The sequence below is a fragment of the Ammospiza caudacuta genome, chromosome 3, assembly GCF_027887145.1.
Source record: "Ammospiza caudacuta isolate bAmmCau1 chromosome 3, bAmmCau1.pri, whole genome shotgun sequence".
NCBI classification, from domain to species: domain Eukaryota; kingdom Metazoa; phylum Chordata; class Aves; order Passeriformes; family Passerellidae; genus Ammospiza; species Ammospiza caudacuta.
Window position 1 is genome coordinate 31,726,534 of NC_080595.1, and position 24,092 is coordinate 31,750,625.

A 24,092-nucleotide genomic window follows, 5' to 3' on the forward strand; every position below is an offset into this window, starting at 1 on the left:
GATTAAGAATCAGGCATAGGGTTTAACAGTTGCTTTGTGATACAAAGGAGGGAATGAGATTTGATCCTCTTATACTGAGGTAAATTCTTATCCACCTTGGTTTAAAATAACAATATACTTAGATTAGGATTTGGATCTACTGTACCTAATGTATTGTTCTCAAGCTCAAAAAAAGCAATAGTGAGATGAGAGTCTTTAATATCTACTTCTGACTTCACAAACGACAGCCCATCCAATAACTCCTTCTATTTGATCCTTTCTCTTGTTTGCTGGTTCAAACTTGACATTTGTATAATACAATACACTATTTATTTATTTATTCATTTATTTATTTCAGTTACTACAGCCTTGGACATATAAATCCTTATCTGAACGTCTCCTTGATAAAATGAGGTGTTGCCTTTTTACTCCTATAACCACCTGCACCTCATACGTAAGCTCAGATACAAAATGTGTAATATTAAGTCAACATTTTTTTTCCCCCAAGCCCCCAAAAGAATCACAATTTCAAAGTTTTGGTTCACACATCTGCAGTAATTTGATCCTCCTGTGCACACGTGCTATAACAACACAACACTACCAACGTTAATGTCATACTAATATATGGACATGACCTAATAAAGGTTGATGAATTACTTCTTTATGAGTTTCCTGTATGTAAACATCAGCTATATTATTCCACAAATGTAATCTCTGTATTTCTGTTATTCCTGACTGCCTGCCAGTCAATGTTTACCCCTCCATATTTGCAGAATCAGGACTATTCGCAGGAGAAGCAAGAAGGAAGTTGGTGAGCAGCGCAGTAACAAAGTCTGGTTTCCAGTGGACTTGTACAATGTGTCAGACTGACTTTTTACACGGGCTGTGTTAAAGCCACAGCATAGCAGGAGTTCAGTCCTTACAAACATCAGAGAAACCACACTGGAAAGATGTCCTAAATGCCTTTGCCAAATGAAAAGCTTCAAATGCTGTTTATGCCTTGCAAGATAGCAGAGCATGCATTCAGGAGAGGAATCTTCACTGAAGAGAGGCTTTTTTCACCTGATGTTTAATAAGGCATGAATTCTAATTGAAGCACTTCCTAAGATTAGAATATTCATAATTTCTTTCTCCCATATTGACTCTCTGCTCACTGAATACTGAAGTGAGCTTCAGCACTGAATACAGAGGGGCTTCAGCCTTTCCTTCAGGTGTAAGTAACAGTATCTTCCTCTTCTTAGTGGTTATATTCATGAGAATATAAAAACGATGTGAATTTCCCATATTTGAGACTTCTACTTTTCTGCAATTTTTTTTTCTTTCAAATTGACCAGCAGACTCAAAAATGTTAGCAGGACAAAAATGACAGATACCTGTACATACAGATAACATGATCCTATTAATTTTACAGCAAACAAAATCAATTTTCTTAGAAGCCAGATTTAAAAATAACCCAAATTTCCCATCACACAACATATCTAGGGAGAAACTGAAGTCCTTGGCAGAGGTAATCATCAGGAAAACAGCCAAAACCTCAAGCTCTATGCAGAAAATGATAGCAATTCCAAGAAACCCACCCCCAAACCAATCCCATTGATTAACCTGAAAGCTTAAACAAAAAACTGAAAATCAACTGATTAAATTCACATTGCATACGCAATTCAGAGAAAGGACAGTGTTCCTCAGATACTTCCTGAATAAGAACAAGCATAGGAAAATCCATCCCATTAGGTAAATAATTTGCCAAAACCACCATTCCAAGAGCTTCTACAAATGCCTTCTTAACCACAACCCTAGGACTGTCAACACAACACTAGCAATCCACTTTCTTTACCATTAGTGCACACAGGTGCATACTCAAAAGAAAAAGTTCTGTAAACCTGAGGTGTCAAACGAAGGTATAACTTGACACTATCACTGAAAAAAATATTGATGCCTCTTGAGGGATGGAAACTGAATCAGTAAGGCAAACATGTTAGCCCTAAGGAAGCTTCAAAACAGGACTCATTTGAAACAGCTATCTCATATGGAAAACCTCAGCCTGCAACTGAAAATCTTTTAAATACAAGAAACAAAAGAAAAATATTTATAATGGAAAACATGAGGCAATTTCCAATTGCAGCAAATTTCAAAGGTTGCTTGGTCTCCTAGCTCCCAGCTTTACTGGAAAGCAGGAGTTGCTTAATATCACTGAAAACATCTGACAAAGGCCTTTTAGTCTAAGTTTAGAGATATGACCTTTTTTTTCCTCAATAATCCAGAGCAGGAATCTATTAATCTTTATAGTTTTAGATGTGTATTTATGACTCTCTTCTTGGGCACTACCCACAGGGTGTGCATTTTAAAAGATTCCCCCAGCCAGTTGGGTTATACTTTTTGTTTTTTTGAAGCTGGGAATTTGTGTTAGAGAAAAGGCTCTAGAATTTCTGGTAGTTTCTCAGCAAGTTTACTAATCTTGCTTAGTGGGTAGGAAAAGAAGGTGAATGAATCAACACAAGGAAAATAACAGTCAAAATACCAGAAGGTGATGGAAACTTGCCTATGTTCACAGTACAGCAGAAAATATGGAAGCTTTACCACCACTTCTTAAGTTAGAATTTTAAAATCTAATGCAAAATGCATGTGTTAGGAAAGGTCCAACCCCAATGCCATATAAAAACCATTGTATAAAGAAAGACGTATTGGTACATGCCCTTGTTGTTCTTGTTTTTTCCACCACTTAACTTTTCAGAAAACTCTGAGCAGATTTTTCTGCTCTTATATGTTGAAAAGGGAAAAAAATCAACCAGGAACCTGTTTTCAGTGGGTTCTGTTTACCAAGATTTTCTAGCAAAAGCTATTCACCATTGGATTTGCTACTGATTTACTGTAAAACAATTGTCTGTTACGCAAGGGTAGTTTGCTCTTGCAGGACAAAAGCCCTCCAGCACAAGTCACTGCAGGTTAAACTGTTTTCATTTGGTGAGTGCAGAGGATACTCCTAAATGTAGCTCTGCATACTCTTTTTTAAACTTTCCTTTAGTTTCTCATAGGGCTGCCCAAAGACTGATCATCAATGAAGGTCATCTCAAACTCTCTGCAGAACTGATGATGGACACCATAAACAAGAACTCAATGATCATTTAACATTAGCCAACAGTAGCCCAAGAGCCATCTGTACCTGCAGAATCGTCACCACTGGTTTTAAGCAGAGCAAAACTAAGGTTTTTCACTCAGATAAAACCAAGTCAAGGGAGGTGGCTGTGGAAATGACAAAGACATGATGAAAGCTGGGTTTTTTTACACGGGCACTGTGTAAAAGCTGCACTGATTCCTTTGCAGTTAGGGGTAGCCCTGTCTCTCACATCTACAGCAGCTCTTAGAAAGAGTCACTAAGAAGTCTAAGTAAATAATTAGCTCTAACAGTGGGGTTAAGTCAGCAGGAGGGTTCACTAGTGACTTGTGCTGTTTAAAATGTTTGTAAATGACCTGACAAACCTGTGAGCTGCCAGGTGGCAGTTCAGGGATGACAGGTTATTGAGGGTAGTCAAAATAAACTCCAACTATGAAGAGTAATGAACAGACTTTGAAGTAGAGGAACTGGATGACAGTAAAAAAGAGATTTAACACAGATGAGTATGAAGTGATACACACAGAAAAAAACCAGCCCTAACCAAAAATGTAAAATGGGCACCAAAGCATTCAGCTGCTCTTGGGGCTATGATCAAAGTTCAGTCAACTCAGCACAAAATAAAAAGTCAAAACAAAAAGAAGTATGGGATTATGAGGAAAGAAGTAGAAATTCATCTGCAGCACAAGTCTGTCTGGAAAGCAGAAAATGAGGACAGAAGACTGATTACCATAAAATGATGAATGATGTTGAAAATGTGAATAAGCACTGACTAGTTGCTGTCTCTTCCAATACAAGTGTAGTGGCCAGCTTTATACCAAGCTAACAGGAAGAGCTAGTTTCAAAACTAAAAGGAGAGACATCTTCTTGCAAGATGTAGTGGAGCTGTGAAATTCCCTGTTGCAATATGTATGCAAACGGTAGGCTGGACAAGTACACAAAAGAAAAACTCATTCAGGATTACATATGAATCAGATTTCCTCAGCCACCAATGGCTTAGGGCTGGAGAATTCTTAGGGCAAAATATCACATGTGCTAGCCCTGTTTCTATGGACTTTGTTATCATTTTGCACATCCATGTGATTTTCTAGTGGGGTGGCATATTTAGATGATACTGCAAGGCAATTTAAAGTGCAAAATTTTAATCACAAACATGTATCTCTCTATTTACATAAAAAAATTAAAAGGATTGCCACAGTATTATGTGATTAAAGTAGATACAAATCATTTAAATGATGGTGTTTGCTTAAAATTGCAGTAGAAGTAGTTGTTAGAGTAACCTGAACTAATGGGGAGAAAAAGGCAGAACTTTAGAATGGCTAAGTTTTCTTTTCCTTCAGAGAAGGTTTTAAAGTAACTAATTTTGTGATCAGTAAAATGTAGTACACCTTCAAAGAGTTTTAGATTTAATGAAACAAATGAAACATTCAAATAAATAAAGATCCTCTTTTGAGAACTTCAATAGCTCTGCAGCAATGACCTGACTTGTCTGACATGAACTCAGGCTGGGTGGAACATCTGGAAAAACACCCCATCTCAAGATGTAGGACCCTGCCCTCTTCTGCAAGTACAAGTGATATGCCAGGGATCACAATGATTTTAAAAATGCATAGCTCTGCAAAACATACCGTGCTACCTTCCCCACCCCAGCTTAACATACAATCCCTCTGACAATATCAACACTTGCCTAACATGACATTTCACATACCACCATGATTTGGATGGCATGTGCTTGAAAGAGAACTTGAAACACTAACACTTAATGTGATGAGGTTTAGGAGAAGATTGAAGGAAGTAAACTGAGAATGAAGATTACAAAATGGCCCTTTCATTCCTCTGTGGGGATGAAACAGTATGAACAAAACAACCAAACCCCAAATGCTATTTACTTTGGGAAACAGGGTATGTCAAACTTCTCAGAGTAGGTGGAGTCAAGTAAGGACACAATTAGTCTAAAGCCACCACCAGCAAATTGCTGCACACAGAGATATCCCTGTGTACAGGTATGGCTAGCTGCAAGAATCCAAGGGAGGAGGACAAGCTGTCCCTGGAAACGAGTGTGGGTGGGATGCACCACTACACAAGCAAACCCCATCCCCTAAATATGGTCGTGATGTAGGGATGCACTTACACACTAGTGAAGATCCACTTACACGCTGTGCTGGAGTTTTGATTTAAGGCCTCTTACCTTTGTTACTGAACAAATTTTGTAATTAGCTAATGCTGCTGCTTGATTCTATTTGTGTGCTCTTTGTTTTCCAGCTGCTGCAGCATAGAGCAGAGATGTGGGTGATGAGATACAGCTACCTCTGTTTAATCTTTTTTTTGACAGGCTTGGGGAGAGAAAGGGAAGACAAAGACAAGCATTGACTTGATACAATGTTCTTCTCCTTTGTTTGGTGTTTGGGAGAGTTATAATGCAAACTTGATACTTGAAGTCATTTTACTAAAGGGAATGAGGTAAAAGTATTAGCAAGCCTAACTAGATGGTCCAATTTACTTCATGTAGCACATCTCAGTACTGAAATCCAGAGTCCATGAAACAGCATTACATAAGACAGCAGCAACAGAACAATCTCATATGAGCCCTCCAAAATTAAGAGAAAAGCCCACAGAAAGTCTGTCCAAGTATGGGAGATAAATTCAGTAGCTACAGTCGAATCAGTCCTTGGCTATTTCACTGGGATCAAATAAAACAAGATTTGTCAGAATTACAGCATGGGAGAGAGAATCAATCCAAAGGTCTGTTAATGAGGAATTAAAAGACAGCCAACCTATTTCTAAACTACCATTCCATTTTTTTTTGCTACATCCAAATCAGACAAAAAAAAAAAAAATCATTAACAGATTCCCCAGCCTTCCCTTTCTTACTAACTTGTCACCCCATAGCACTGTAAAAGGTTGTTGAACTGATGCTAAGATACTGCCAATGTCCTAGCAGTAAGTTACCAGAAATTTCCTACTGTGAAAGAATACAGGTTGGAAGTTTAAGCACAAACAAGTTTAGGAAAACAAAGAATACCAAATGGGTAAAAAGAAGACACTTCAAGTTTACACTAAAGAAAGATTCGAAAGGTGGATACTATTTGAGAATTGTGTAAGCTAGAGGCAAGGGGGGTGTGGGGTGTGTGTGTCACCATCTGAGACACTTCAGATTTGTAATTACATTGGAATCCTATGCTGAAAGGTGGAAGTGGTCAAGAAGAATGGAACTATCTCATCCTTTTATGAGAAGCAGATTTCCTGAAAAACTGTTGCTTGTTTTTAGCACCTGAGCTACACAAAGACACACTTCTCAAACATTAAGGAAACAGAAATGATTTGCATCTCTGCTCTGACTGACCTGACTACCTGAGAGGAGCTTTTTGTTAGAAATTAGCAATTGCAATAATATTACTGAAGAGGATGGAGGTCATGGTTATATACATCACAAACTTTTCAAGTACTGCATACTAATATCTAGATTGTTCCTTGTAACTAAGTCACCACTTTCTATTCTTCAAGACTGCCAAACCTGTGACATGCAACTGTTACCAACTGATTTAGCACATCCATAAGTTTCTAATATGATTGGCATTGTACATAATTTCAGAGCATGAAAGACAAAATTGGTTGGGAAACATCTAATTTTCATCTTTCAACGTGACAATACATGAAAAATAGCATCTGAAATGCACAGACTTATTGCCTAAGTAAGTGACTTCAAAATCCATGTATTAGTTGGGAAAAAAGAAAGACACCCAGGTCTTTACATGTCAAACTTACCCTCCTATGGATTGTGTAACACCTGCTCCAAATTGCTTTCTCTTTGGAGATCTACTTTGGAAAAGTGACCTATCCAAAGCTGTTGCCAGTACTTGGAAAAGGCCATCTAGCCTTCAAGGAACCCTGCATTTATTCAGCATCTAATTAATTCAGAACCTGAAGAGCATGGAGGCAAACCTGGCCAGGCCCTAAAAGTAGCTAATTGTAGCTCTTTGAACCAAATGCTGGGAAAGGTTGAATTTTATGTTGTCCATGGTCTGATTTCCTAACTTTGCAAGAAGAGATAAAAATGCAGTACATGTAAAAGCAAGGGATGCCTGGTGAACAGCAGACTATGCACTATTATTCATCAAGTCTCAGGGTACATGTTTCATAATCCCAAAGATACAAAAATTATTTTCATTTAAAATTTCATACTTTGCCTTGAAAATCCAGCACTCTACTATCTGTCTACCAGGAAACCCCAGAATTGCTCAATTCTAATGAATAATCTGGACCTGGTATTTTCATCTTTCCCACAATGTAAATACACATTAAAGGGGAGATGAAACATGGACAACTCCAAAAGATCTGGAGAATAAAAGAGCAAAAGCTCCTAGTTGGGGAAAAAAATACTTTCCAAAAAGCATTTCTATTAGTTAACAGAACAAGATGCAGTTTATGGTTTGTTTTTAAAAAATTTCTAACTTTATTTATTTTTGTTGAAAAAAAGCCCCCACGCCCAAAACTCCCCCTCCTTGTGTCATTTTGTATACTGTTTTCCCTTTTCCTTATGTTACTAAAGCTAGACAAACGAAAGAGATATTTCCTCCCCAACATTTAATTCAACCAAATCATTTGCATATTTTCAACATAAAACAGTTTTAAATAGCCACAGTTCTGACTGTCATTGTGACTAGTATCCTAATCAAGGTGCATGTTTCCTCAGCATCAAGACTGCCCAGACACTGCAGTAACTTCAAAGGATCAAATTAATTTCCAAAAGAGACTTGTCTTTTTACTTCCTAAAGATTTAGACTTCACAATGCATGTACAAAATTATAAACTGATCTTATCAAGGCCTACTGCAGTATTCTGAGGAGAACTGAATGCATGCCATGTTACAAGTGTAAGAAATGACAAATAGGCATATCACAGGATCATAACAGGGCTGGAAGGGACCTGGTTCCAACCTCTCTGCCATGGACAGCCAGGGACACCTTCTACTAGACCAGGCTGCTCAGAGCCCCATCCAGCCTGGCCTTGAACACTTCCAGGGATGGGGCATCCTCAACTTCCCTGAGCAACCTGTTCTACACCCTCACGGTAAAGTGAGTTCAAAACTCCTTGAACATCATCGCCTGAATTTCAGAACTACTTTCCCAAAAGCGCCCTGAGTTCCTCTCACACAGCTTTACCTTCCCCAGTCTTAGCTATGTTTGTCACTTTATGACAACTAGAAATGCAAAGAAAAGCAAATTTTAAGTCACAGATAGATTTTTCACATGCATTCACATGCATTTCATGGCACAATCCAAAATATAGATCCTACTACTCATTACATACTACATGAGCTTTTTGAAAAGTTATGACAAAGGAAAAATTTGAAGTATCACTCCCGTAGCAACACATAACAAAACCCATGACATTCCCTGTAGAGCACTGATTTTATGATTAAATAAATTTATTCAAAAACCTTTTTACTGTAATATCCAAGTGATAAGCAAAATAATTCTACTTCCTCCTCCATTCCAGGTGTGAATGAACAAATTGACTGGAAAACTTACACTTCCTCAAAGTAATTATTTCTTATTTTCAAACAAAGGCATTTAAAGAGCCTGAAAATGCCACACAAGCAAAAATGATAGAGCATTTAAAAAGAAATCCCCCATAGTCAATATACTGGAAGTCATCTCTGAGTCATCACTGCCCTTCAGGCTTCCACATACCCTCTTTCACCTCCTTTAGCAGAATTTGGATCTGCCAAACCTGAAACAATTCTCCTTTTGTCCTTTAGGTTTGAAGAGATATCCACTGATCTATTTGCTGGTATAATAAAACCAAAATCTGGGTTGAGAAACCACAAGATCAACTGTAAAATATTACTATGGTGGCTAACAACAGTTTCTACGTTATTAATCCAATCAGACAGGTCTATGCCTGTCATCTTTGCCCAGATTTGAACTTCTGTTGCCCAAGAGAATAGAAATTGGTGATGCAGGAAGAAATGCTTAACTGTACAGTATTATTTGCTTGTGGCTCAGCAAGCACTTAACCACATATGTGAAGCTTTGCCAAGATGTCCTCCTACAACAAAAGAACTTAAGGGGAAAAAAAAAAAAGAGAACACAAACACAATCAGTAGTTGGCAGATTTTGGGTGGAACACTATTTACCTACTACTTGTTCTTAAAATAGAATCCAGTATTTTTTACAGGTTTTAAGGACTGAATTAAATTAAAAGGTCTTTTCTGCCTGCCCGAAGATACAATTTTAATCAGCTTGCCAGCCGCATTATCAATTTATCACTAGGTTACTGAGATACACTGGTGGGGTCGAGGCTCAAAAACATACCAAATTATTAAAAAGATCTTTTTCATAGTGGAAAAAATAGTGCTTCTACACATACTGAATTTTAAAATTTCCATTTCTTTAGAGGACATAGCACAAATAACACCAGTGAGATCCTAGAGGAATCTGTATCAGTGCATGTAAGTGTGGATAGCCTCACGACTACCTAGAAAGTTAAGGCACGGCTTTAATTGAGGAGGGTAACTGAGAAGTAATTTTGCATTAAAAAAATTGACTATAAAAGAAAGAAGACATTTCTAAATCTAGCAACATTTATCTGGTACAGATTATCTGAGGGAGTCTCTATTTGCTTCTAGTTTCCCAAATATGAAGTCTTTCTGACACACATGGATACATTCACACATCCTGACAGCATCTGGTACCATTTTATTCCAGAAGGGTACCAAGAAGACAAGCACATTAACGTTTGCAAAAACATATATTCCAATTAAAAGATGGTAAACTATTTTATCAGTAGAATAGCTCTAAGGAAATTGTGTATTCTGTATTCCTTGCATATTTTCAAATCAAGCCTGGATAAAACTCCTTAACACTTAACAAAAAAAAATCCTTTCTGGTACTGTGGTAATTGAGACATGCAAGGGATGTCTTGTTGTCAAAAATAAGAAAAATAAAATGCATTTTAGACATGAACCACTGCTGTCAATTTGACTATGTCAGAAACGTGAGTTTTCCTTTAGTCCCCAGAAGAATGGTGAGAGAATGGCGCAGAAGACTCTCCCACAAAGTTTGGCAGTTTCCTTCTGTGGCTTAAGAGAATAACTTCATGTCACCATGTATTAAAGGGGCATGCACATGCAGTACAAACATAACCTGCCCAAGAAAACTGCAGAAGAATAAAAGAATATGCACACACATAAAAACGAAAAAAGCCATCCTAAACCATGTCCTTTAACAGGTCACCTGTACAAAAGACACTGCTGCTAGCACAGTGTGCTTATAAACCCTCTACACCCCTACATTCCTGACTTTAAAGGGAGTCAGCTGTAGGACCTTGTTAGATATTAATTAACAAAAACAGGGAGTTGCCTTGGTGAAAAGTAAACAACATTCCAGTTGCAGAGTCTGATGTAACATGGGTGGTTGCATATAGACTCTACCATTAAACTATTAAACAAAATATGCTGAACAGATTGGTGGATGAACAAAAATAGAATGCTAGACTTTCACAGCATAAGTATAACAAACAAAATCAGGATAAATCTATCCTTTTTCTAACATTTTAAGTGTACTCAGTTGTATGTGTAAAGTACTCAGTAATGCCAGTCGCATTGCCAGGATCATTCACTGCTAATGACTAGTGTTCTATTTCAGGGTATTTATTTACTTTTTTTGAAAATTCTGCTATAGTATATGAAATTAAGAAAGGAAAATACAAATTAGCATCTGTGTATTGAAAAGGCAACTTGAAGCTTTCAGTACACAGAGCCAAAAGAATAAAGTTAAAGATATTTCCCAGTATTATGTGCCTTGGTGTTGCAAGGCATAATGCCACCCATATTCTGACCCAACTTCTTCAATATTTGGGGTCCAATGCACTGCTCTAATTTATGTCATGCACCAGCTAGTCCAAAAGGACTATGCGTTTGTGATACTTGTCAGAATGCAGAAAACTCATGCCCTTGTTCCTCATGCTATCCCTGCACTATGACAGCAGCGAGAGAAGAACTTAATTTAACTTTCTACCAGCTCATCGTGACCTCCAGCCAGAACAAATCTTGGATAGCAATATGTCCTTGAGAACTCACCCATCCCTGCTGCTGGAGAAGCAGGATGAGACTCACCAAAAAGCCTCGGCTTCCACCCTGCAGTACATGACACACAGCTAATGACATCGTGCAATACTGCTATGACCTACTGCACAGCTTCAGTCTGAAGGGACATTCATGTTCCAAGGACTGGGACAACTGAGGCCTAGGGAGTCTCAGAGTGGACTTTGAGAAGAGGTCCTCTCCTAAGGACGGTGGCAGAGCAGCAGACTGGCTCCTCAGGGAGCCTGAAGGATCTCCACTGGAAAGTGCTCAAGACACAGACAAACTGCAACACAAAACCTGAGCTAGTGCTGGTGGCAGTCCCGTGCTGAGCAGGAAGCTGGCCCAGATGATTCAGAGTTCCTTTGCAACAAAGAGCTCTATAACTCTGGTGTGAGAACTACCCCTTACTTGCTGCAAAAGAATTTCCTACAAAACCACTTCAGCTATCCTGGGTTAAGGCACTTGATGCATTTTATGAATTGATGTGACCTCCAAAATGTTAATGCCATACTATGAAAAGACAGTACAGAAATTCATTGTAATGAGAAATATCATCTTTTTCATGCTGAGACATGTAGTCTAAATAGAATACTGTCACAAAGGGGAAAAAAGTTTTTTTCAATTATATGTAGATAAATACAATATAATGAAATGTTTTTGCTTTCACTGTTGCATAAAAATCCTGAAGGTTTCCCTCCTTTCATAAATGAAAGCAATTAATTCTGAAGAGAAATAATGTTAAAAAAAGTAAAATAAACAGAGTTTAAAACACCAATGTTAAAATACTTTAAAATTAAGAACAACAAAAGCACTGGAATTGTAGACAACACTAAATGATTGTTCTGGACATGCAGTGATTCTTTGTATCACACAATTAAAAGGGCTGCTAGGTTTTTATAGATCAAATGTTACTAAAACTTTAAACAAGATTTGCTTTGTCAGGATGTATATTCATCATTCTACTCTCCTTGCAGTTTCTATGTCAACTGCAGGAAAAACTGTTACCTGGCATGCAAAAAACAAAGCCTCACTTCTCAAAAACAAAACAAATTTTCAGAGATGTGTGCAGAGCTGAAAACTAACAGCCAAAAGAGAAACCAGGAAATAGAGATGGAATGTAAAGAAATAAAAACCCAATGGAAGGCAGTATGAGAAACCTAAGCGATAGGTAAATGAACAAAAACAAGAGCACCAATTCAAAACAACAGGATTTGAGGAGGTAGAAAGCAAGTTACACATTCATTACAGGCACAAAAGAAACACAATGTTTGAGCCATGGAACAAATTAGGAGGATCACTACATAATTACACATCATGTCGTCTAACCGTCTTCCCATTACAGAGCAAAAGAAAAAAAAAATAAATCTGGGAAGTCGACCAAAAACATGACCTGAAGGAACTACCTCTACAGAATGTCCCAGAAAGCCCTGCCTGTGTGGAGAGGTCCAGGGAAGAGCAGTGGGCACACACAGCCTCCCAGGACAGACAGAGGTTGCACAACTGTTTGGGTTAATATCAAAGGCAACCTCAAAGAAAGGAAAAGGAAAGGAAAGCAAGCAGCAGCCACACTGAAGAGCAGAACTGCTTCGCACACAGTACTTAACATATGGAATAAACAGTACTGAGGCAACACAAGGGAACAATTAGTCTGAACGGTTTTGTAAATATCTTGGATAAATACCAGAAGAGAAGAATACTAAGGAAGACACTGACTAACTCAGGGGAGGGAAGGGGCCTCGATGGCTTTTCTGGCCTCCCTCTGTCCTTACGTGCCCTGTATTTATATTTGAACACTTGCATTACCCAGCATATAGGCTATTTAAGGTCAGGAAAGCATTGCAGTAGCGCAGCTGCCTCCAGCAAGTAGTGCTTGACATCACTAAACCACACAGAAGAGCACAGCCCTTTCATTGGCTTCAGCAGCAAATATCTGCAAGCAGAATTGTTTCGCTCTATTTGTACAGGTTTTTCCACTGCACTGTGGTGGCTGCAACTTCAGTACTAACAGAGTTTTGCCCACTGAAATTGTTAAACGGATGAAGTTTCTTCTCCATTTATTTTTAGTGGCCCCTGACCAGAAACCAGCTCAAAGAATTCAGTTTTAAAATTCAACTAAAAAGAATCTACACTTTCATCATCTTAATTTTCAGTTCTTGCCAAATTTAGCTTGTCTTCCTCCATGGGTTGTTTGAAACGTACTGCATGCACATTCTAAATATCACACACAAGATCTCTCATTTAAATTCTGTAATATTCTTTGTTGACACACAAGTGTGTTTTTCCAAACTATACATAAAAAGAGTCCCATTCATTAACACAATAGTCATATGATTTGCTGCCTATAGTCTGCACTTTCATTTAAACATAGCTGAAGTTTAGTATTGTTAGAGGATGCATGTGCCAGGTTCAAAATTCAACAAATCCTTTTGGTTTTTTAAGGGGACTCTTCAGAGTAAAGTTCCTAGGAAAGAAGCACAATATTCCTGAAAGGGAACCTAAGAAAAGACTTATCTAAGAAAAGACTGTTCAATAAAAAAGTCTCACCTTTGATAATGTATTTTATACATTTTCTCCAGGTAGGTACAGTCACAATCAGCCAAGCAGCTTGTAGCAGTTAAGTAGCTGGACAGACTGTGACTGTCTCATATGCCTTAAATAAGATAAACAATACAATGAACCACATTCTTGACAATAATTAGGAAAAAGGAAACCCCCAGAAATTCTGTAGTCACATTTTAAAAATCAGCCATGATATATTTTGGGAAAATGGCATCTTCCTACAATGGATATTTAAGGAGGTACTAATGTTCCTTTCAAGAAGGCATCAAGTTTAAAATGCCACTGATTATTTGGAGGAAATATGGGGAGCAGAAAGCAAAGGAAATTGAGAGATGATACCTAGTAGTACTGTGGGGCCAAGAAGTGCATGGGAAAGAGACAAGTTGGCAGGGAACCAGCCCTTCTGGTAATGTCAAAGAGTGCACTACCATCTTTTATCACACAAACAGTGGGGCCAAGACCCCTCCCTTTATATTCTTTCTCCTGCCCATCAGATTCCCCACACTCCTCAGTTCCTCTGCCATACTCCTCAATTCATGCTCCCTGTACTGCCACATTCCCTCCTGGAACATCAGTAACAGGAATGTGGCTCCTAGCAGGAACTACCAGCTCTCCCTTGTGGGGGCTGGGGGGCAGAGGAAGAAGACAACAGAGACAATCAAAACTGAGGTCTTTCACATACAACTTAAGTCTGTGTTCACACTTGTCACAGGCTGTATCTGAAAATCCTTAACTTTTCACTTTCCAGTGGTCAGAGATTTGTACCAATTGAATACAGCCATTTGGAAGCCAGCATTAAACAGTAGTTGAAGTTTTGTTAATTGTTTTAAATAATAAAATAGAAAGAGTCTGAAGACTGAACACTAATATGCAGATCACAATCAGAATGAAGTTCTCTGAAAACAAATGGCTTGATCACCATATTCAGAAAGCAAACCCCATATCCCAAATATGCAAAAATCAACATCAAGAAAACACACTTTGTTAAGATACCACATTCTGTAGTGGTGGGTTTGCATTTACATCAAGAACTGGGAAAAATACCCACGCAGCAACAAAAGTGGGTTCAAAGTGTACTCTAGGAAATGTGAGTTTTCATAACTGTTGAATAAATGTGCCTTTCCATACCCACTGCATTTTCTGCCAAGATTCTAATTAACTCATTTAACTACTGCTTGACAGTTTTCGTAATTATTACCCAGTTACAATGAATACAGTAGAACAACTAAATTTTAGCTCTGATCTGAAAGAAAAACCTTCCATGACCTGCTTGTGCCACTTTCCATCCTTTGCCAGCAGTCCTGGAGAACCTGGTCCCAGTTGACTGGACATCAGCAAATGTTATGGCCATCTACAAGATCAGAAGGAGGCCTGTTAGGCCTTGTGCTGGGAAAGGTCACGGAGCAGATTATCTTGAGTGTCACCACATGGCATGTGCAGGACAATCAGGGGATCAGGCACAACCAGCATGGGTTTATGAAAGGTGGTCCTGCTTGATCACCTTGGTCTCTTTCTGTGACAGGGTGACCCTGTGGATGAGGAAAAGGCTGCAGATCTTGTCACTGACTAGCCTTTGACATCACTTCCTACCAAATTCTCCTGGAGGTGCTAGCAGCCCATGGCTTGGGCAGGTGCAGTCTTCACTGGGTAAAAAACCGGCTGGATGGCCAAGCCAGAGTGGTGGTGAATGCAGTTAAATCCAACTCACAGCTGGCCACCAGTGGGGCTCCCCAGGGCTCAGAACTGGGGCCAGTACAGTTTAAAAATCTTTACTGATGATCTGGATGAGGGGATCAAGTGCCCCTGTTTGAATTTTCAGATGACACCAAGTTGGGTGGGAGTGCTGATCTGCTGGAGGGCAGGAAGGCTCTGCAGGGGGATCTGGCCGGATCGATGGGCTGAGGCCAGCATGAGGTTCAGTAAGGTGAAGTGCTGAGTCCTCTGCTTGGATCACAACAACCTCTTGAAACACTAGAGTCTTGGAGAACTGTATCTAAAAAGCTGTCCAGTGGAGAAGGACCTGGGGGTGCTGGTCATTAGCAGCTGAACACAACCCAGTGTGTGTCCAGGCGGCAAAGAAGGCCAATGACATCCTGGTCTATATCAGAAACAGCGTGGCCAGCAGGACCAGGGCAGTGACTGTCCCTCTGTACTCAGCACTGGGGAGGCCACACCTTGAGTGCTGTGGAGTTTTGGGTCATTCACTACAAGAAGAACATTGAGGTGCTGGAGCGAGTCTAGAGAAGAGCAAAGGAGCTGGTGAAGGGTCTAGAGCACAAATCCTGTGAGGAGCGACTGAGGGAGCTGAAGTGGTTTAGCTTAGGGAGAAGAAGGCTCAGGAGGGACCTTATCTTGCTCTCCAACTACCTGAAAGCAGGATGCAGCCAGGTGGGAGTCAGCCTCTTCTAAAAAACAAGTGATAGGAGAAGAGGAAATGGCCTCAATTTGCACCAGGGGAAGTTTAAATATTAGGGAAATTTTCTTCACCTAAAGGATTGCCAAACACTGGAACAGACTGCTCAGAGAAGTGGTGTAGTCACCACCTCTGGAGGTATTTAACAGATGTGCAGATGTAGTACTTAGGGACATGGTGGACTTGGCAGTGTTGAGTTCACATTTGAACACAATGATCTCAAGATACTTTTCAACCTAAATGATTCTATGATTAGATTTACTGATAAATTACCAGAAGCCTCAAACTTGTCAGGTAATTTTAAAATTTCATGCTGTCAGTAACTTTGAAGCACTTTTCCTCTGCAAGAGCAATTTAACTCCAGGGAGGCAGTCTCTGGAATTAAGTCTGTTTAACAACAGAAAAACTACTACTTCAATTGTGATTTCCAGCATCTAACTTTGTATCTAACTGTTGCCCTTTTTTTAAAAAGCAGAATTTAACACCAGGATGTTATCAGTGAAAGGAAAAATAAATTGGCCCCAGAAAAACTCCAAGTTCCCCTATATACGAATTTTACCTCAACCAGATTTATCCATTGCATTTTGAAGAAACACCTAGTCAGTAATTGTTTAGGTTAACATTTAACCCCTGTTACCAGACCCTATTACAGCCATACCAAAAGACACACAATAAAAAGATGAAACCTACAAATTTCTTTCATCAGCCTAATTAATGTTACAGAAAACATTTCAAGGAGTTCAAACTGTCCATACCACTGGTCCAGAGTTCTTCAGGACCTTTTGTTCCTGAAATGAGTTTCAGCATCAAAATAAACACAATCTAAGAAAGTAATTTAAAAAGTAACCCCTATTGCAGATAGAGAGGAAGATTTCAAAAATACTAAGTACTGACCTAGCTAGTAATGAAGATGACAGCAATTAGTTTTGACTAATTAAAAGTGCTTTTAACAATCTCACTGTAAAAAAATACAAGTCTAAACATATGGGCAACAGTAAAGAATTAAGAACACCTTAATGAATAATGTCTGATGTCCCCTCAAAAAATTACTTTGTTCTGTTTTTTCGTTATTATCACTCTTTGTAGGTGGATAAACATGCCTAGAGGCAGTAATATCACAAGAAAATCCTGAGGAAGATATTTTAGTTGAGTACAGCTTTATAATGACACTTAGAAATTCCTGTGTTGAAACACAGATTATTACAATGAAAGGTGGCATACTCATAGCACATGACAACTAACATGATACAGAACTGGATGTTTAATTAGGGTAGCCTGAAATAAATTACATGTGTACGAGTGAAAAAGGGCAACAAATGAAGGGAGAGATTCAATTATCTAAAGGAATCAAATGGATTTAAAATTTATGAAATTTCTGTAGACCATTCTACCCTAGTCAGAAGTATGCAAAGGGAGTTGAAGAGGGCTGTGTTGAATCACATTTTCATTTTCTTTTGTGATCTTTTACTAATGAATTTTTCTATATGTGTATTTCAACCATACAAGAAAATACTTTAAGTGATAAAGTGCTTGATATATCAATGTAAAAATACTCCCTGCACCATCACATTACAGAACCTTAAACATACAGGGTGACACTCAGAGCCTGACAAAACCTCTGGAAGACACAAACCCTTCCCAATACTCAGCTCTAAGTTTTGCTCTGAGACTTCAGGCAACAGTGAGCTCTCGATTGCCACAAAAGGTATGTCAGACCAAAAACTGTCCCATATCTCCTATATAGGGAAACTGGTACCTCATTACCTAGCAACAGAAGTGGTCCCACTGAACTGCTTCAAGTACTTCATACCTCGACAAATAGGTCTAATTGCTTAGTCTCTTAACTGACTTAAAAATCTCACTAACTGAACCATTTAAAGACAGCATTAACATATCCAGCATTAAAGCACCATTTAGATGATGGACACATAATCTTAGCTCTCCTACAACTATTTTCACTAATTGCTCTATAGCAGCTTCAGAGGGAAGAAAAGAAAAAAAAAGAACAATCAGTACAGTTGAACACCTGGAATAGAAGTACAAGTCAATCTGCTTTGACTGCCAGTCCCAGTCTGTCCTGATCTCTTCTGAAGCTGTCAACACGCCATCAAAAGCTGGTAGCAGCAAAACAATTATTTTGTGGACACAAGAAGAGTACCAAGCAGTGCTAGGCTGGCAATCAGTTTATGGTAGTAGCTATAGTTTCTGAAGCCTTGGCTGATGGGGGCATGGCACACACAGCAGGCAGTAAATACGTCTGATGCACTGGCCAGGCACTGACCAAACAAAGCCTCATGGAACAGGAAACTCTGCAAAGCAGCTGCCATTCCTTCTGCTTCCCATGTCTGCAAAGGGATTTGAAGAAGCCATGAACTGCCGTGGATGACTACTAACAATTCTACTGAAATCATCGATTCACAAGAATAATCACATTTTAGTATGCCAAATTGAAGATCTTCTCACTTCTACAAAGCAGACATATAAAAAGGCCTAAGCCCAACCATTCATTTAGTGACTGTGTATTCATAATCTGTCTGAAACAGCAGGCTTCTACTGGAGGCAGCATGGCATGCCAACTTCAAAGGTGAAGGCCTTAACAGCTCCCCTGTGTCTCAAACATAGCAAGAAGCAGTACTCAGCAGTAAATGGGTAATATTCTATGGTTTTCCTCCTCCAGCTCCCAGCAGAAAACACAGGTAACAGACAGGAAACACATCAAAGCAAACACACATTTCATTTTCTCTTCAACTTTTTCTTCCATCAGTGAAAAACATACAGGAACATTCAAAGCCAGAGAGTTCAGATCAGGTTCTTGTTATTCTCCCCTGCCTGTATGGGAAGGTTAAACGCAGTCACCGAACTCTGCATACCACCCTCAGTCACGAAGAACCCTCTGGCACAGCTCCCAGACCAGTAAAAAACGACCATTTCAGTCCCCAAAGCATGGAGCCTGATCCATTTAAGCAAAACAACTTCTACTGACAGCTGGTTTTCTTAGCATATTCACGTCTGTATTTATCAGAGAAAAGCCCTCCAGGACAACAGTGTTTATTGCAGGATTATTTCTGTGAACATAGGGAACACAGCATTCAATGAGCAATAGTGTTTCTACCCTAATATAGTTTTTTCTTAAAATGTGAACCAAGATGAACCCATTTTTATATTCTTTAGCATGGATGACTCACGAAAGAAAGAAAAAAAACTACATACATTGAATTTATTTCTGTTAAGAAAAAAGTCCAAAAACTTCTGATCCACATTCATGTGTAGTGTGCTGACACACATTTTTAATCATTAATTTAGACATCAGCTGTTCAATCCTGCACTGATTCTTTGCATTTAGTGTCTAATGACTTTTAATAAATGAGAAACAAAGATATGACGGGTAGCTTTATTACAGATTTCCATCCCATATGAGTACCTAGTATACTTTCACCAGAAAGGCAATTTTGAACAACAAGATGCTTTCTACCAACAGGTTTAGAGCCACTATGAATCACTCATGGAAATGCATCAGAGACATAAAGGATAAATATCCCAGCAGGTCCTTACCATGCCCTAGAGCACGGCTGTGCCTACCTAGCTCAGCTGTATGACACTGTTCCCAAAGCACAGCAGCTCACAGCAGAGGATGGAGAGCATCCTGAGGCAAGTCCCCTGCCCTGGGGTGGGAGGAAGGGAAGGATGAGCTGGGGACACACTCATGGATGCTGACAAGCACCAATCTCTCAAGTTGTGTGGTCAGTCTGTGTGGTTTCTCAGCTTACCACTTCCTACAGAAGTGTGCAGAAACTGTTTTCTATGATACTACAGTAAAGATGGTAGTTTTTTAAAAACAAATATATCTCATAAAAATCCCATGTTTCTTTTTATCTTGGCCTAATTTTGAAATAATTGAAAGTAACTGCTATTGGCATCTGTTATGCAATAAAAAGTCAGAAGAATTATTAAAACTATGGAATATAAGCTTTTTAAGTGACTGATTTCAAATGAAGGAAACATTAAAAGTTGCTGTTAATGTGTTTTGAACAAATAGTATCAAAATGAACTTTTCAAATTAGCATGTATTAACGAAAGAATTAAACTAGGTATTGTAATGAACAGTTATTGATGAGATTTTTACAAATTAATGCAGGTAATTCCCATCCCTAAATGTGGATTTGGTTGATTGTAACAACTGCACTTGACACTCTTGCAGCCAGACATCACACCATACAAGCCAATAAAGCACCAATACTGACTTGAATGAGCCACAACTCCACTGGATTTCTACCTGCTGCTTCAATATGTGAACCTTTTCAAGCCAATCAGGGTACTAACATCTTCACCCCAAATCTAAAAGTTGGACACTTCCCTGATTTTGGAAATCTCTCTTACAGAGTCTATGACAAAGTGCAGTCCAGGTCTTAGTATTATTGTACCTACTATCAATTTAAAAAAATAGAGCAAATGTGTTTTACAAAAACCCTTCAAAGCAAAAACCTATACTCACATTCCTAGGACTCAAATTTGCTGACAAGATCTGTGTGTATGTATCATTTTTAGAAAGGGCAATGTGGGAATGTGTGTTTATATGGCACAGCACAAGAGCAATGAAACCTCCTGGGAAAGCAGGCGACAACTCACTTTACACAAACAGGCCCTTTTCCTCTTACTGCTCTACAAACCTGAAATGTTATTTCATATGTCAGGAAAATGCTATTCCTGTTTGCTCATTCTTCCTAATGTGAACTCGTTTTAGTGTTAGCAAAATAATTGTGGGAATTTGGTATTTTTCACATTTTGTTGAGTTCTTGGGAATGTTATGTTGGGAACTATCAACTATTACTTGGAACACCTCAAAATCTGCTACACAGAAAAAATACACTGGTGATTTGCTTACATGGCTTTTGTAGATCCAATTACTGTGAGCAGCAGGAAAGACCTTTATAAGCAGAACACAATTCAAATGTAACATGCCACGGCCTCAAGTCATTAAACTAATCCTGAGGGTTCTTGAGGCCTTTTATACTTTTGGCAAAAAGTAGAAAGAAGTACACATTGTTGCTTCAGTTCCCAAACACTGGGAGGTTAAATATCTAGACTGTCAGCCCCTGCTAAACACAGCAGAGATTGGTTTTGGGAAAGAACAAGAGAGAACTGTATATTTGCTATTAAAACACAATTTTACCAACATTGAAAACATACCCATACATTTTTTCATGGCACATACGAAGTAGCCAGTAGCATAAAGTGAGGTGCAACAGCTCACAAGCAACTTCAGTAATTATGCATTATCAGTACCTAGATACTGTGATGAAAATGTTACAAATGCAGAAAAACAGATTGACTTAGATGAGATTAGTATCTCAATCTCAACACACAGATAATGTGACAAGGTGTGGCACAGAACTCCAGGGTTTACTGGCATGATTTTAACATGACTGCATCAGCTATAAATGACAAAAGCCATAAATACACCAGAATGTCAGCTACATACCAATACCACTCAAGTATCTTTCTGATGTCTCGCTCTACATCACACATCTAAAATCAGATGCTCTTTAGAGCACTGAGAGAAAATGCAATACTTTTAGGCAGACAAAGACTTCCTTTGTACTATTCTGCTAGGTATCAAGAGGTTAACATCTTTCTAAAGATACTGCTGAAAGTGGGAAAATATGCAACATATTCATTAGCTCGTGGATGATTTAGACAGATATACCTGGGTGGCCTGAAACATACTTCACCATCAACATGTGACTGCAGCTGGAAATACAATGGAAACTAATGGTAGCCCATTTGCTTTTAAGAGTTCAGAAAAAGAATCCTTTGGAACATAGAAGGATAATTACATATTTGACTACAATTATTCCCTCAACTGATGCTGACAAAAAAGAATGAATTAATGAAAAATATGAAAATGTGAAAGCTACTAAACACATTATCTATGTGTTTGCACAGGCACATGTAACCTGCATTTTGTTAAAGTATCTCAGAAGTGTTATGTCTTTATCTAAGTCAAATTCTGGTTTTTATTTTCTAAACTGCATCCAAGAGTTCATCCAGATCAATACTCTGTTATCTGTCAAGAGATCATGTTTCTTCACTCACACAAACTTTGTCCTAGTTATTATAAAACTGTGGTAGTCAGTATTTCCCATCTTTCCTCTGCACAGAAGAGTCATCACCAGTTCAGAGGAAAGTCAACTGCCCTATTAGCTAAAACACATCAGTGAAACAATGCTACACCAGTTTGAATGCGGTATTCCTGAAAAGTCTAACATAGTTATTTTTTAAGCATTACAAGACTGAAATACTGGAGACAAGGAGAAGCATTAAAATATTTTCAATTTCAGAAAAGGAAGAAATGAAATTTAATGAAAACAGATTGATTTTTAGTCTCCAGTCTTCCATTTTAGGAGTAAAAATCCATTTCTCAGCAAATGTGCCAACTGGTAAACACATCAGTAAGGTTCAATGCTCTTAAAATGAAATATTCAGATATTCTCCTGAAAAAAGTAATTTACTAAAGCTGCAAATTCCAAAAGTTAACCAAGTTCTTTAGCTTCTACAATAATAATTTATTCAAATATATTATGTTTGTATAGAGAACTTACCTTACCAAAAGAAAAAACAATTAAAGATTCCCCCCCACAAAAGCTATCACTATGTTGTACCATAGAAGGCATTCAAAGTATATTGCCACAAGAAAGGACAAACATGGTTTTCAGAGATTGTGATGCTACAAGAATATCACATACAAACAAAACTAGCTGAGAGAAGATCTATCATTTCTCTACCACACACACTCAAAGCAACCACTATAACTTTAAGCAATTTAAAGCAATAGTATGTTATCACCTAGTATGTTATCACACATATCAGGAAAAGATTGAAAAGTGCTGACATGAAGTAGAATAAACATTCTAGAAGAAAACCTCTCACTCACTGTTCAATACGCGGGGAGAGGTACAGCTTAGGAAAAACCTGAGTGGCTTCGGCGTCCTCAAAACTAACAGAGAGGAGAGCAACATCTTCTCCAGGGTCTTCATTCACATCCTGTACATAGAAAAACAATATAAAATGGTAAATAACAAACTGAATATTTAAAAGCTTACAGATAAGAACTAGTAAGTCAAACACAAACTTATTTAGGAGATGCTTAAGTGAGGAATCTAAACTGTAACCCTGCAAAACAGGTTGCAAATTTATTCTTTCTTACTATATTGGCACTTTAAATAAATATTTTGATCTGCTTGATTTCCTTTAATGTATCAGAATAAAATTACTGAGTTATGAAGTATACAGTACTACAATTCTTCAATTCAGTGAACTATAAATTTCAGCAAAGATACAGATTTCATTTTCAGGAATTCCTGGCTTGACATCAGAAGCAAATGCCAAAGGATTTTTTAAAATGTTGTAATATCACTGAGTTATGACCACAAATTCTGTGTTTGTTATTTTTCAAAGTAGTTTAGGATTCAAACTTTCTAGTGTATTGTATTCAACTCCTGTTGTGGATGAAAAACATTTTTGCAATTAGAAATTTTTATCTAGAAGTCACTGTCCCCCAGTTTCCTGCAAATTAAACCTATGCATTACTTTCAGCAAAGACTGCAGACTCCAGGACAGGACTGTAGGAAAAAAAAGCCAGCATGCTAAATACAAGTTAATCTTATTGTATTCACAGTTGAGGCTTTCTTTAATCAGAACAATCAGTTACAGCTTTGGGATCATCTAGAACAAATTGTTTCTGGTTAGGACCTGATGTCCCTCCAATTCATAAATTACATATAGTACTAACAAGTGTATTTCTGCCACACACAACTTCATTTAAGCTCTTGACCTCTAGTTAGAAAGTAATCAATTAGCAGCACAGTCACCTTCACTGACAGCAAATAATATGGTGCCACTTGCTTCTCACAAATACATCTTCCAATATGTTTGTTCATATGTAC

At 38.3% G+C, this 24,092-nt stretch overlaps 1 protein-coding gene across 2 annotated transcripts in view; it reads right to left on the reverse strand.

Annotated features, from left to right (window-relative positions):
- The window catches only part of BABAM2 (BRISC and BRCA1 A complex member 2), a 161,770-nt gene that overhangs the window by 50,291 nt on the left and 87,387 nt on the right, over window positions 1-24,092 (reverse strand). For both annotated transcript variants that reach the window (XM_058800994.1, XM_058800993.1), the window contains exon 7: window positions 23,081-23,190. In XM_058800994.1, coding sequence (XP_058656977.1) covers window positions 23,081-23,190 — 110 coding nt within the window. The remainder of the gene's footprint in view (window positions 1-23,080; window positions 23,191-24,092) is intronic.